Below are 14,062 nucleotides of genomic sequence, written 5' to 3'. Positions count from 1 at the left end.
TTTCCCCTTGATCTCTGGAAAAAAAAATGTTATTACAGGTTCCAGCAGTAATAATGTACTACTAAAAAACCATTTTATGCACTATTATTACTACTGCTACTAAGATAATTGAATAAAAATCACAGGCTATTATGTTTTTCTATTAATCTTCCAAATATTTGCAGATATGGCCAACTGTTTCAAATACTGACAACATCAGTACGTGAACAAGGAATGGAATGGATGCATTCCCATGATCATAAGGTACTTTTCTTATGAAGAACCATTACGTATCAGCATAGCAAGTTGTGCACTCTTGTTGTCTGCTATCACAGTTCTGATCTTAAAGACATTCTGGAAACATCACAACACTCACATTGTGAAAGCAAACAATTGAGACCTTTCCTATGTTCTTCTCCTCTCACTTCTGCTCTGTTTCCTTTGTTGGTTGCTCTTCCTTGGCAGACCAGTCACAATCACATGTCTCCTCCACCAAACTACCTTTGGCATTGTCTTCACCATGCAGGTTTCTTGCATGTTGGCAAAAACCGTCATTGTAGTTCTGGCTTTCATGGCCACACAGCCAGGATCCCTGATGAAGAAGTGGACAGGGAGAAGACTGGCCAGCTCCATTGTTTTTTCTTGTACTTTTCTTCAAGTAGGGATCTGCCTTCTGTGGCTCACAACCTCTCCCCCAGATACTGATATGATTTCCATGAGTGAAGAAATTGTCCTCCAATGTAATGAGTCATCCCCCATCATGTTTTACTGTGTTTTGAGCTACATGGGCTTCCTGGCCATTGCCAGCTTCAGCGTAGCTTTCTTTGCTCGGAAGTTGCCAGACACCTTTAATGAAGCCAAATTAATCACTTTTAGCATGTTGGTTGTTTGCACTATGTGGATGAATTTGTTCCAACTTATACAAGTACGAAAGGAAAATACATGAACGCTGTGGAGATCTTCTCTATCTTATCCTCCAGTGCGGGATTGCTGGGTTGCATCTTTGCTCCTAAATGCTACATTATTCTGTTGAGGCCTGAACTGAATAAAAGAGAGCAGTTAATCAGCAGGAAAACCTGAAGATGCCACCTTCACAGCACTTGGTGTCTGAATCTAAGCAGGAGTGGGTTGGAATGATATGAAAGATATTTAAACCATTTAGCAGTGGATGTTCATTTTCTATTTCTTTTAAAACTTTTTTTTTTAATTCTAACTTTTAGTCTATTCTGGTTTCCCTGCTTAAAACTGTCGTCTTTCTCTATGTACTGTGCCTAATTTGAGTTTTGACATTATCACTGTAAAACTGTTTGTGGTAGGTAATTCTGACAGGGGACAATCAGCCTAGAGATTCATTCCTATTCTTGGAAGGGTAGAATGTATAATTCGGATTGTACTCTCACATTCCAGTCACTTACATGATGCTAATCTCACCTTTCTAGAGAAAATAAAATTATAAATCCTGAACTTAGTTTTAGAAGCACAAACATTCTTATGTAATTTTAGTATTTAAATAAAGTAAAGATAAAATATATTATAGGAATTCATATTATACATTCTTTAGGGAGAACTTTGATTATGAAAGGCTTGATATTAATAATGGTACCCAGTAGTGAATGTGAATTGTACTAATCAAAGTGTCAGATTGAACTGTTGCAGTTTCAACTAACAAATTTATTGGGAAAAATGTATTTCTGTCTGTCTGGCCATCTGCATGCAGAGAGATAGGTCTCCACCTTGATCCCAAACCCTCTAAATCAATTTCACACATTGAATCTGTTTGGAAATCTATCTTAAATTGGAAACAGACCTCTTTAAAACTAAAATAATGTATACAGTGATTGGAACAACACCATCACATTTCCAATGTTACTGGAATTATTTCCCTGCTTATCTTCCCAGTAATTGGTAGATATTTCTATCTTCACATTGACAATACCAATATTTTTCTGGCAGCAAATGTGAAGCAACAAATTAGATCATGAGGTGTTTGATAACTGAACATTCCAGTGTTCAGTTTAGTCATGTGCTGCTGTTGTTGGACACTTTAAGAAGTCCTTGTGTAAGATTATCATGGACCATGATGTCCATAGGCAGTCAAAGTGGAGTCAGGCTAGAGGGGTGTTTGAGCACCAGGAGAGCTATCAGAAGCTCTTCTACAGAGGGTGGGCTCCAGGTATTGGCCTTCATTTTGCCTTTATCTCACATATGTACTTTGCCCTTCCTGTAATCCCATTTTAAAAAATCTATATTATTATGGTATCTATATTATCTATCTATAATTTGCCCTCCACGAAAGAAACCTAAGCAATTCCTGGCCATGGGAGCAACTTATGGCAGAATGTGTTTTGTCATCTACCTGATCATTTGTCAGGGTTAGTCCACTTGATATTGGTGCAACAAGTAAGAAGATATGGCATTTTTCTTTCAAACTGAACAGGAATAAAACTTAACCATGACTTGAAATAACTACATTTTTCAAAGTAACAGGACTATAAATGAAACCTGATAGATTCTATGCTAATTTGTTCAGGAATATTATGAATCTAATGCAGCTTCAGGGTTAAAGCATATTATGCTTTCCTTTTTTTGCAAAATCAAACTGGAAATGATGTCATGCTACTACATTTCATTCTCAATGATTGGTGGAGTAGGAGATTCAGAAGGACCATTTTCCCTAACTATTTTTCAAAACAGTCCCAATTCCTTTGCTTTCACAGGACAAAGGCTCCCCCCCCCACCCACATTCAAAGGCAAGCATATTTCAGGTGATCAGTATAAGTTTTGATAGAAGTAAGTAAGGAAGGAAGGAAGGAAGGAAGGAAGGAAGGAAGGAAGGAAGGAAGGAAGGAAGGAAGGAAGGAAGGAAGGAAGGAAGGAAGGAAGGAAGGAAGGTATTTTCAGCCATGTCATCAAATCACTTGCTGGAGTCTCTAGGCATCCTCAGAAAAGAAGGGGGGGGGGGGAACCAACCACTATGCATGAATGTATTAAATCCCCTGTCCTTCTTTCCCAAATATTGGCCTTCTTCTATCCACTAATTAAATACCAATGACAGATAAAGAAGACAAGGGAAATGGGGATTTTATGGACATAACAGCTGGGGAAGAACTTCTCTATACTGTTTAAACAATCTGACGATAAACTGTGCTGTTATTACTGATAGCTACTATTTAGCCATACCACAGGAACACAAGATTTTCACTCCAAAGGGAACAGACTAATTCTACATGCAAAATCCTCCCTGAGATTGTAGTGATTAATAATAAAACTACAAAGTGTTGTAATCAGAGTTTCTCATGATAATTGAGGACACGGGAAAAAAAGGGAATCAATCTTCTCAGGGCAGATGTGAATGCAGGATGTTGATATTAATACTTCTGCTGCTACTGTTTCCTCACACAGTGAGCCAAACTCAGGTTTCTAAATGTAGGGTATGGCAATCCTCGCCAACAGTTCACAGATATTCACAGTCTGGGGATTTCATTTACGGAGGTATCCCTTTATTGAACATCTTCTTTCAAAACCAAATTTTCTTCAATCAACTTCCTCCTGAACCTGTCTTATCTGAGATGTTCGTATTCCTTCTTTTTTTTCCTCTCCCCTGCCTACGTCTCACACCTGGTAGGGCCAAACCTGTAGGAAACTTCTCTAATGCTCCTTACACATTGTTTCCATTCCCTCCAACGAGGCAAAGGGGAGCTGCCTGGGATGGTCATGTTCTGGTGAAACAGGCTCTGCATTCAAGCTACGATTTGTTTGTTTTGTAGGCAACTTCAACAAATCAAAAGGAGAATTCAAAAAGCTTCTTTTTCTGATAAAATACAAGTATACAAAAATTTTCGAACAATTATTATGTGTATATCTGGTTTGGGTTTTACTGTTGTTGTCATTATGATTACTGTACATTTTAATTTAGGGATTAGGGAAAGTCCTTTTAACAAACTACTGAGACATGTTTTAATCTGTTTTAAAATGTGAACATTTGGACAAAGATAGCTTGAATTTTCTCATGATTATACTGCAGGGAAGTGGTTTTGTCCTTAAGATCTGGAATATGGGAAATCTGGTGGATAGCTGAATGTCAATATTTTATTTCTTCTTCAGATGCTATGAATATCATTTCCAGAAAGAGGAAATACTGCCATGTATATGCATGATTATGCTACCGTTTTCAAACAGGTCCTGACAATATCGTGTGAGATGGGCTGCTTAAATTATTTTCATTCCAGATCTCCACCCATTCATAGCTATTTTCTGACATCGTTTTTCCTCCATCATACCTATTTGTCATAGTCATAATGGGCTACGTCATCTGTCTAAAGTGACTAGAAAGTAACCTATTCCAGTCACCCATAACCCCCCAAAATATCTGTTTACTGTAAACAAGAATCCTAAGGCAGTCCACCATATTCCCACGTAAATTCCCAAGGCTTCCTTTTCCCTATTTCCTTGGTACCATGATCATTAAAAAAAAAAAAAAAAGGTCATCCATGTGGGTTAGGGTAGTCACACTGCTCTTAACAGGAGAAAAAAGGCTGGTGTTATGTTAGGCTAATTTCATTCTCAAGTGTACTACATAATAAAAGAAAGACTTCCTCCTTAATCCAAAACTCACAATATTTTAATGAAAAATAAAATGATAACATGAACAATATTAACAATCTGACAGTACGATAACGAACAGAAAATCTGTCAAATGCTGACAATATATAATGGAACCCTTTTTCCAGTGTAGTGACGGAGAATTATCAGCACATCTTGGCTTTAGCTTTTGCTGTAAAGGAAATGAATGAAAACCACAGGATCTTACCCAATATTACACTGGGATTCAATATTTATGACAGCTATTTAACTTCCAAGTGGACCTATCATGCAGCAGTACGATTTCTCTCCTCCAACAACAACCTGGTGCCCAACTACAAGTGTGGCATCCAGGATACCCTATTGGCAGTTACTGAGGATCTGAGCTCTGAACGTTCCCATTGGAAACCCAATATTTTGGGCATCTACAAGATTCCACAGGTAGGATGTGTATATGTAGAGAATAAGGTAGAAACTGCATGACAGTTTTCAAACTAAAACCTATTGTAGTTGCTACTGACAGTAGTGTGAAGGAGGAGGAGGAGGAGGAGAAGGAGAAGGAGAAGGAGAAGGAGAAGGAGAAGGAGAAGGAGAAGGAGAAGGAGAAGGAGAAGGAGAAGGAGAAGGAGAAGGAGAAGGAGAAGGAGAAGGAGAAGGAGAAGGAGAAGGAGAAGGAGAAGAACTGAGATAAAAATCAGTGACTGGCACTACCAGGTGGAGCATCCAAATCTTCTCCCTGGGCTTTGAATTCAATCTGTATTAGAGGAGAATACCGTGCTCTGCCCATATATATGATAGTCCTCAGCTTTTAAAAATTGTCCAGTAAAGTAGTTCTTGGACACAAAATGTTTTTGCACTCTTTTATTTTCAGATATAGGACAACTATGTTGTGTTACACTGGTGATCATCAAAGTTTCCAACTTCTGAAATTGAATACATTTGACAGGTTTCAGAATAGATTTATAAATAGGCACAAACTTTTCCAGTTTTTAAAAATGCCACATATATTAATAGCTGCTACAGATTTGCAGCAATTTTGAATATTTTGTTTTATTTTGCTTTGTTTTATATTTAGGATAGTCCTGTCTTATAGACCTGAGCATTGTACTATCATTCTCTGATTGCTAAAATATTGTGAAATAGGAATGAATTTCATTCTTTCCACTTAAAACAGAAATTGGAAACCAACAAAAGGTTTTTTTAATTGAACGATAAAAATCTCTTAAGTACACAGGGATTCAGTAAAAAGGCCATTTACTCTTAAACTCCAATGATTGTGATAAATGAAAAATAATTCAATCAGAAATTCTCTTATAATTTTGTGCCCCTGATCAAGGCCCACTTTCTCTGACTTATTAAACTACTGGACACTCATGATATTTTGAACAACATGGTATTTCTTATCTCAACGTATTTCCAGTTCATGTATGGCTCTGGAATGGTGATAAGAGAAAAGAACCATCTGCTCCACTACTATCAGATGACTCCAAATGTGCTTTATCAGTACAGAGGGATTATGAGAGTTCTCCAGCATTTCAAATGGAATTGGATTGGATTCTTTGTTGCCAATGGAATGCATTTAGAGAGTGTCATGAATGTCATCATTCCAGAATTTTCAAAAAATGGTATCTGTACTGCAAAGGTAGATACACTAATTTTATGTTTTGATGTAGAGTATAAAAAATGTGCCACACAATTTTACTATCAAGTCATGAACAGCAAAGCCAATGTGCTGGTTTTCAGTGGAGACATGTGTTCCATGGTACTTTTGAGATGGTTGCTATCTTCTGAAGTTCAACACATGATAGAAAAACCCAAAGGCCATGTTTGGTTTCTGACTGCTGGGATGGAGCTAAAAACCATGACTGGAAAAAATGGCTGGCATATAGGAGAATTCCATGGTGCTTTATCCTTTGCAGTTCATTCCAATGAAGTCCAGGGATTCCAGCAATTTCTCAAGGACAGAAACCCTTTGAATTCAGAAGGAGATGGTTTCATCAGAGATTTCTGGGCTCAGGCATTTGGCTGTCCCTTCCAGGGCTCCAGGTTCCATCGTAAGAATGGGGATGCCTGCACAGGAATGGAAAAGCTGGAGAACCTTCCTGAGCACGTCTTTCCAATGAGGATCACAGGCCAGAGCTATAGCATCTACAATGCTGTCCATGCTGTGGCTCATGCCTTACATGCCATCTATTCCTCAATCTCCAGACACAAGGCAATGGGTGGAAGAGAGAGAAGGAAGCGCCTGAATCAGCAGCTCTGGCAGGTAATAAGTTTACATAGAGACAATGATTTGTGGCACTCTTGTTGCTGATCTTACCCAGGTTCCACTATATATTCATTCAGGCAACCAACAAAAAAGTATTGCTCTGCACATTTCCTCTACAGTACTGCTCCCCAAAGCAACAGAAGAGCTTTTACTCTTGCTCAATGTAATGTCCTCCCTCTTGGAGGGAACGTCCTGTAAGATACCAAAAGAGCTGCAGCTCTCTCCTTATGATGGGTACACAACAGAAATGTGGGTCATATGTTGCTGCATTGCCTTTTTAATAGAAATCTACAAGATATGTATATTTTCCCATGTATAACTCAATACCCAGGGTAACTACCTTAGTCTCCTGCTAGCTGATCAGGAGACAGGGAATTCAGACGATGTAGCACGGTTCTGTGCTGGATCTATGATTAAATGTAAACAACTCCAATGAGTTGATGTTGAGCCTTAACTAGGCTTCCATATCTCAATATATATTCTCTTCCTTTTTTCCCCCTTTTCTTCTTCCCCCCTCCTTTGTTTTCCTCTTTTCCTTTTAAATACACACATACCATTTGATGTTCTGTTTTATTGTTATTTATTTGTTTTTCTAACTGGTTGGATCATGATTGTCTGAATCCCAAACAAACCCAGCAGGGCTTCAGCAAGTATTAGACTTCATGTAAGTTAGCATAGCTTTACATTCTCTTAGTGTTTTATAAATTCTACTGTTACTCAAGTCCTTTTAAAGTTACCTGTCCTAGTTACAGTATTTATAGCATTTAGATTATCCATTGTAAAATTAATTGCAATTTTATAGAATACTTTTGAGTTTTAATTCCTGTACTCTTTAATTTTAGATTAATCACTTTATCTTTACCTTATTTTTCTATCAATATGACTGTTTGTTTTTATCTCTATTTTAGTGTAATTGTTCTGTTGTTAGTTGTATGCTGGTCTAGGACTGAACTAAAATTCATTCAGCTGCTGCCCTCTAAGCATTTCCATAAGATGACTAAAATTTCCATTAACAAAGAAAGAAGAAAATCAATTGTGTGACATAAAATTGTGATGGGCTTTTGTTAAGTAATATTTAAAAGGAAACACTCTGAGAATAACAAGGGTAAACCTGTATAACATTCTCTTTAAAGCATATATTCCCTTACTGTATTTGATGAGCCACTTTGTTACAGTGGTTAAGGCACCAGGCTAGTAACTGGCAGGCTTTGAGTTCTAGTCCTGCCTTAGCACTGAAGCCAGCTTGGTGACCTTGGGCCGGTCACTCCCCCTCAGCCCTAGGAAGGAGGCAATGGCAAGCCACTATTGAAAATCATGCCAAGAAAACTGCAGGGTCTAGTCCAGGCAGTTGCTAGTAGTCAACAATGACTTGAAGGCCCAAAAGCATAGAAGATGCTTCTATAGAAGGAAAGCAACTGTCAGTGGAGACATAAAGATAACTGGCGATTAGAAGTTATACTATCGATAATGACTTTTATAATAGAGCATTTCACTATTTCATTTTTTTTTCAAAAGTTTCATGTTTTGGTTTCAAAGCCAAATTTAACCAATGTCAAGGTAAAGTAACTTAAGAAATGGTTCAGAGAATTAAAGGTATAAGAAACTTCAAGAAATAAATTATCCTGTTGTGATGCTGAAATGATTTCTTTGCTATCAGGTGAGCCTCCTTTGAAATCTCCCTCAAATGAGAATTAGAGCCAACAGAACCTCAATCACGTTTGCTGCTTTCTTTTCAATTCAGCTTTCTTATCTCCTGAAATCATTATCCTTTAACAACAGTGCCGGAGATAGAGTTTCCTTTGACCAGGATGGCTATCTGGTTGCAGGATTTGACATCATAAATTGGGTCACATTCCCTAACCAATCTTTCACTGGAGTGAAAGTTGGAAAGATGGATCCATGGGCACCTCCACACAAAGAATTCTTCATTAAGGAAGAGGAGATAGTGTGGCACAGGGGATATAACCAGGTAGGTAAAGTATTACTATCTGTTGGAAACAGTTGAGCTACATGATTCCTTGATTATATTCATATCATTAATTCCAATGAGTATACTTTGAGATACAGGCCTGTCTTCATATTGTTCCAATATCAATTCTTCCAAAGAACATTCATTCATTCATTCATTCATTCATTCATTCATTCATTCATTCATTCATTCATTCATTTTGTATCACTGCCCATCTCACCAAGTGACTCTGGGTGGCTAAATAAATAAATGAATAAATAACATTTACAATAATTGAAAAATTAAAGTACATAGCAGCTGAGAATAAATAACACATAATAATCACTATTTTAACAAAGAAATAGGTTCCTGAACACATTTGGGGTCCCAGGACTATGGCTAGAGCCAGGTCTCTAAGGGCTTACAAAAGCCAGCAAGGTCAGGACCCTCCATATCTCTGCAGGGAGAATGTTCCATAAGTTGGGCACTACTGCAGAAAGGGAATGTGTTCTTGGCACTGCCAACCAGCATTCCTTAGCCAATGGGACCCAAAACATGCCCATCCTGCCAGACCTGATTGGATGAGTAGAAACAACTGGGGAGAGAGAGTCCCTCCAGTAACACCTGGAAGCACACTGGCAACTAGTGCAGCTCACGGAATAGACATGTTACATACACCAAAAAACTGGAGCAATTTACTACATGTGCTGCTGCATTCTAGCCCAGTTGAAGTGTCCAAATGCTCTCCAAGGGCAGCCCCATATAGACCACATTGCAGTGGTACATATAGGAGGTGACAAGGGCATGAGTAACATGAAGCAGGGCCTCTTGGTCTAGGAATGGGTGCAATTGGTGAAAAACCCAAAGGTGTGCAAAACCCCTCCTAGCCACAGCTGCCACCTGATCTTTGAGCAGGAGCCGTGAGTCCAGGAGGACCCCAGATTGTGCACTGGGTCCATCTGAGGCAGTACCACCTCATCCAAGACCTGCTATAGAAAGTCCATGGCACCAGAGGGTCCATACACCCAAAGCCACTGAGTCTTGCTTGGGTTGAGCTAAAGCCTGTGGTGCCCCATCCAGGCTCCCACAGACTCCAGACACTGGCACAGGACATCCATGAGATCACTCAGGCAGCCTGGGGTGGAGGTATAAAGCTAGGCATTATAAGCAAACTGGTGACATCCTCACCGCAAACCATTGGATGACCTCACCCAGTGGCCTCATTTACATTTTAAACGGAAGGGGAAAGGGAATGGGCTCTGAGGCCCCACACAAGGTAGGACTTATGGACTGGACCTTTCACCTTCTATTAACACTGCCTGGAACCAGCCCCAGAGGAAGCAGGAGAACCAACATAGCACTGTGTCACCTGGAACTAGTCCAGAAGTATATCATGATTGACGGTATCAAAAGCTGCTGAGTGGCCAAGAAGAGGTACGATGGATGCACTACCCCCATCCTGCTCCTGCCAGAGGTCATCCAAGCTGCAGCATGACCACTTTCTCTACAGACTTACTTAAAAAGAGAAGGTTGGAAACTGAATTAAAACTGTCCAAGCTGACTGGATTGAGGGATGGCCCTTAAGAGCTGGTAGTAGCATTGTGGTCCCCGAGAACAGCCTGCCCCTTGTCTCCCATTATACCCCCCCACCTGTCACTACAAAGATATTGTAGCTTGCCCTCATCCCTTCAGAGACTTCTCCCCTCCCTGCACAGATTGGTCTATGCCTAGGCCCCTCTACGTTCCTCACAGAACCATATCACTCACACAACCAACAATCAGCCAACCAAGAGCCCCCTACAATCAGAGGCACTTCTGCAGAGCACTCAGTAGGTCCAGCTAACCAGGGAAAACCCTAATACCCATATGCCTTCATGAAATGCCATCAGCCAATGTCCTCTCACTGGACTGGTTAGCGGCCCAGATATTCACAATCCCAATGATCCATAGTCCCCTCTCTCCCAGCTATCAGCTGTGGAAAGGTAAGCAGAATCACAGTCCACAATTCCTACTTGATGACCAGTCCAATGTCCAGTCAGAATCCTCACGGACAAAGCCATCTTCAGTCTCAATGACTTCCACTTGAGAGCAGCCCACACTAAAAGGGCTGTTACAAGGTCCCCTCCAGCTCCCAGCCAGGAAGGAGGCAAGATGGCTACCCAACTGTGTTGGGGAGATAGAAGTTGCAGCCAACTGCCCCACTCCAGCCCTCCCTCTTCCATAACAAAATTCCCCACCTCCACGCATCCATGATGAAACAAAAAGACTGCCCCCAGTTGGTCTCCTTCAGCACTTTCATCTCGATCCAGAGCACATGTCCCCTCTGCAAGTTGATAGAGTGCCTCCTCCATCATCACCTGCACCAGCCTCCTACCTATTGCCGCGTTGCTGAACAGTTGAAAACGCATGGAGCATTCCCAGCGTGAAGCAGCTGATCTGTGCACCCAGCACTCCAACAATCCAGCCACCACTGGTGTCTCCAGTCCCAGAAAACTGGTCCTCCAAAGCATGACCCATGCAAAGAAGGGAGAAAGCACTGGGAGCAACATGCCATTCTGTCTCAAGCTGCCAGAAGGGCCAGGAAGGGATACACATTGCGTGGGCAAGCCAGAAGTCTGATCCTGCCTGGTCTGGTAGAGAAATGATCCCACAAGATTCCTCTAGCATCTAGTCCAAAACATAACAACTCCATCCATCCACAGCATGTAGAAAACTCCAAGCAGCAGAAGCTCTCATTCTATACAGGCATCTCCACTTGTTGCCATGAGATAGAGATGACGATAGATAGATAGATAGATAGATAGATAGATAGATAGATAGATAGATAGATAGATAGATGATAGATAGATAGATAGATAGATAGATAGATAGATAGATAGATGATAGAAATAATGTGTTTCTTTTTATAGTTTTCTACATTTACTTCTAGATGCATCCAATTGAATAAAAAAAAATGGACCATTTTATCAACTGCTTTTTTTTTTCCCCCCTTGGTCAGTGGTGGCCAAAAACATAAACACTTTGTGACATAGGATTGTCTCCCTGTCACAAGATTTCAGCTTTTTCCTGAACTGCAGCAGTCTCAGTTAGATCAATCCAATGGCTTTGGAGATACTGTGCGAAAAGCTATAGCACTGCAAATTTAATTCAATTTTATTATACAACAGCAACAAAAACAGCAACAACAATTTAATATTAAAATTCTTCTTCTTCTTCTTCTTCTTCTTCTTCTTCTTCTTCTTCTTCTTCTTCTTCTTCTTCTTCTTCGTTCAGTAATAGATATTCTAATTAGAAATGAGAGAACCTCATTGCATGCCATGTTCTGCCCTAAGCATTAATCATTCCAAGGCCATACCTTTGAGGATGATCCTTTTCATCTCTTATTGCCAACAGACGCAACCTATTTCTGTGTGTAATGCCAATTGTCAGCCTGGTTTTCGGAAGGAAGCAAAGGAGGGAGAACTGTTTTGTTGTTACAATTGTGTTCCGTGTCCAAATGGATGGATATCTAACCAAAAAGGTGAGGTGGTACCGAAGATATAAAGAGACTAAACGAAACAAAAATGGGCTGCTAATGATTTTTATAGCTATTTCCTATCTTTATTATAGCATGAATAACCACAGCTTACTTATCTATGCAGAGTCCGATATGTGAGTGCAGAAAAAATGCAACAGGCAGCAAAATTTTTTTGTATAATAGACTTGGATCACCTTTTAATTAAGATTACAAGAAAATGATCTGGTAATCCAGTTGTACTGGTGCCAAGGTTGCACTCCCCACCTAGATTCTAGGCTCCATGTCAAGAAAATGTGGAAGTTGTAGCAGGAAGGCCTTCACTCAACTTTAGCTAGTGTCCCATTTCCCCACCTATATGAACCATAATGCCCAGCAATGGTAAATTGTCATTTTATTGCCCATCCAATTTGACTAACCCATGACACTTCATGTGGGACTGCCTTTGAAGATAACCAAGAAGCTGTACCCGTTATAAAACTCAAGGGATCTCTCCCCTTGAACTCTGAAGGGAAAAAAAACCCTCATTACCGGTTCTACTAAAACTACTACTCCTGTACTAATACTAATAGAATGGAATAAAAATCCCACATCATTACATTTTTCTTATTTATCTTGGAAACTTTTGCAGATATGGCTGACTGTTTCAGATGCCCACAAGATCAGTATGCAAACAAGGAACGGAATGGATGTATTCCCAAGATCATAAGCTACTTGTCTTATGAAGAACCATTAGGTATCAGCATAGCAAGTTGTGCACTCTTGTTGTCTGCTATCACAGTTCTGATCTTAAAGACATTCTGGAAGCATCACAACACTCACATTGTGAAAGCAAACAATCGAGACCTTTCCTACGTTCTTCTCCTCTCACTTCTGCTCTCTTTCCTTTGTTCATTGCTCTTCCTTGGCAGACCAGGAACAATCACATGTCTCCTCCGCCAAACTACCTTTGGGGTCATCTTCGCCATGGCGGTTTCCTGCGTGTTGGCAAAAACCATCATTGTAGTTCTTGCTTTCATGGCGACACAGCCAGGATCCAAGATGAGGAAGTGGACAGGGAGAAGACTGGCCAGCTCCATTGTTTTCTCTTGTACTTTTCTTCAAGTAGGCATCTGCCTTCTGTGGCTCACAACCTCTCCCCCCTTCCCAGATACTGACATGCTCTCCATGAGTGAAGAAGTTGTCCTCCAATGTAATGAGTCATCCCCCATCATGTTTTACTGTGTTTTGAGCTACATGGGCTTCCTGGCCATTGCCAGCTTCAGCGTAGCTTTCTTTGCTCGGAAGTTGCCAGACACCTTTAATGAAGCCAAATTCATCACTTTTAGCATGTTGGTGTTTTGCAGTGTGTGGCTGACTTTTGTTCCAACTTACATGAGCACCAAAGGAAAATATATGGTTACCGTGGAGATCTTCTCTATTTTATCCTCCAGTGGGGGATTGCTGGGTTGCATCTTTGCTCCCAAATGCTACATTATTCTATTGAGGCCTGAACTGAATAAAAGAGAGCAGTTAATCAGCAGGAAAACCTGAAGGTACCACCTTCACAGTGGTTGCTGTGTGAATCTAACTAGGAGTGGGATGGGATGTTATCAAAGATATTTAAGTGAGTTAGGTGTTTGTGTTCATTTTCTATTTTTTTTTCTTTCTTTCAACCTTTACCTTATTCTGATTTCCCTGCTTAGAACTTTAGTACTATGTGTCCTCATCCTAATTTTATTTCTAATATTATCATCCTAAAAGCAGCCAGAAAGTTCAGCACCTTGCTCCC

General features: G+C 40.1%; 2 protein-coding genes across 2 annotated transcripts; both read left to right on the top strand.

The window, feature by feature from the left end:
• Positions 1 to 3,412: 3,412 nt before the first annotated feature.
• LOC112542235 (extracellular calcium-sensing receptor-like) lies at positions 3,413 to 11,724 on the top strand. The gene is made up of 5 exons (XM_088143144.1): positions 3,413 to 3,471; positions 4,710 to 5,001; positions 5,981 to 6,826; positions 8,571 to 8,798; positions 11,707 to 11,724. The coding sequence occupies exons 1-5, from the start codon at positions 3,413 to 3,415 to the stop codon at positions 11,722 to 11,724; spliced, it is 1,443 nt and encodes a 480-aa protein (XP_087999270.1).
• A 464-nt stretch (positions 11,725 to 12,188) lies between these two features.
• LOC148215654 (vomeronasal type-2 receptor 26-like) lies at positions 12,189 to 13,824 on the top strand. The gene is made up of 2 exons (XM_088143071.1): positions 12,189 to 12,297; positions 12,923 to 13,824. The coding sequence occupies exon 2, from the start codon at positions 12,925 to 12,927 to the stop codon at positions 13,822 to 13,824; it is 900 nt and encodes a 299-aa protein (XP_087999197.1). The 5' UTR covers positions 12,189 to 12,297; positions 12,923 to 12,924.
• The last annotated feature ends 238 nt before the right edge of the window (positions 13,825 to 14,062 follow it).

Source organism: Python bivittatus, unplaced genomic scaffold (genome assembly GCF_059951505.1).
Source record: "Python bivittatus isolate LINGU-HERP-01145 unplaced genomic scaffold, Pbiv_v1 ctg000470_np1212, whole genome shotgun sequence".
NCBI classification, from domain to species: Eukaryota; Metazoa; Chordata; class Lepidosauria; order Squamata; family Pythonidae; genus Python; species Python bivittatus.
Note: the sequence above shows the minus strand (reverse complement) of the source record. Positions and strands in the feature narration are given on the sequence as shown.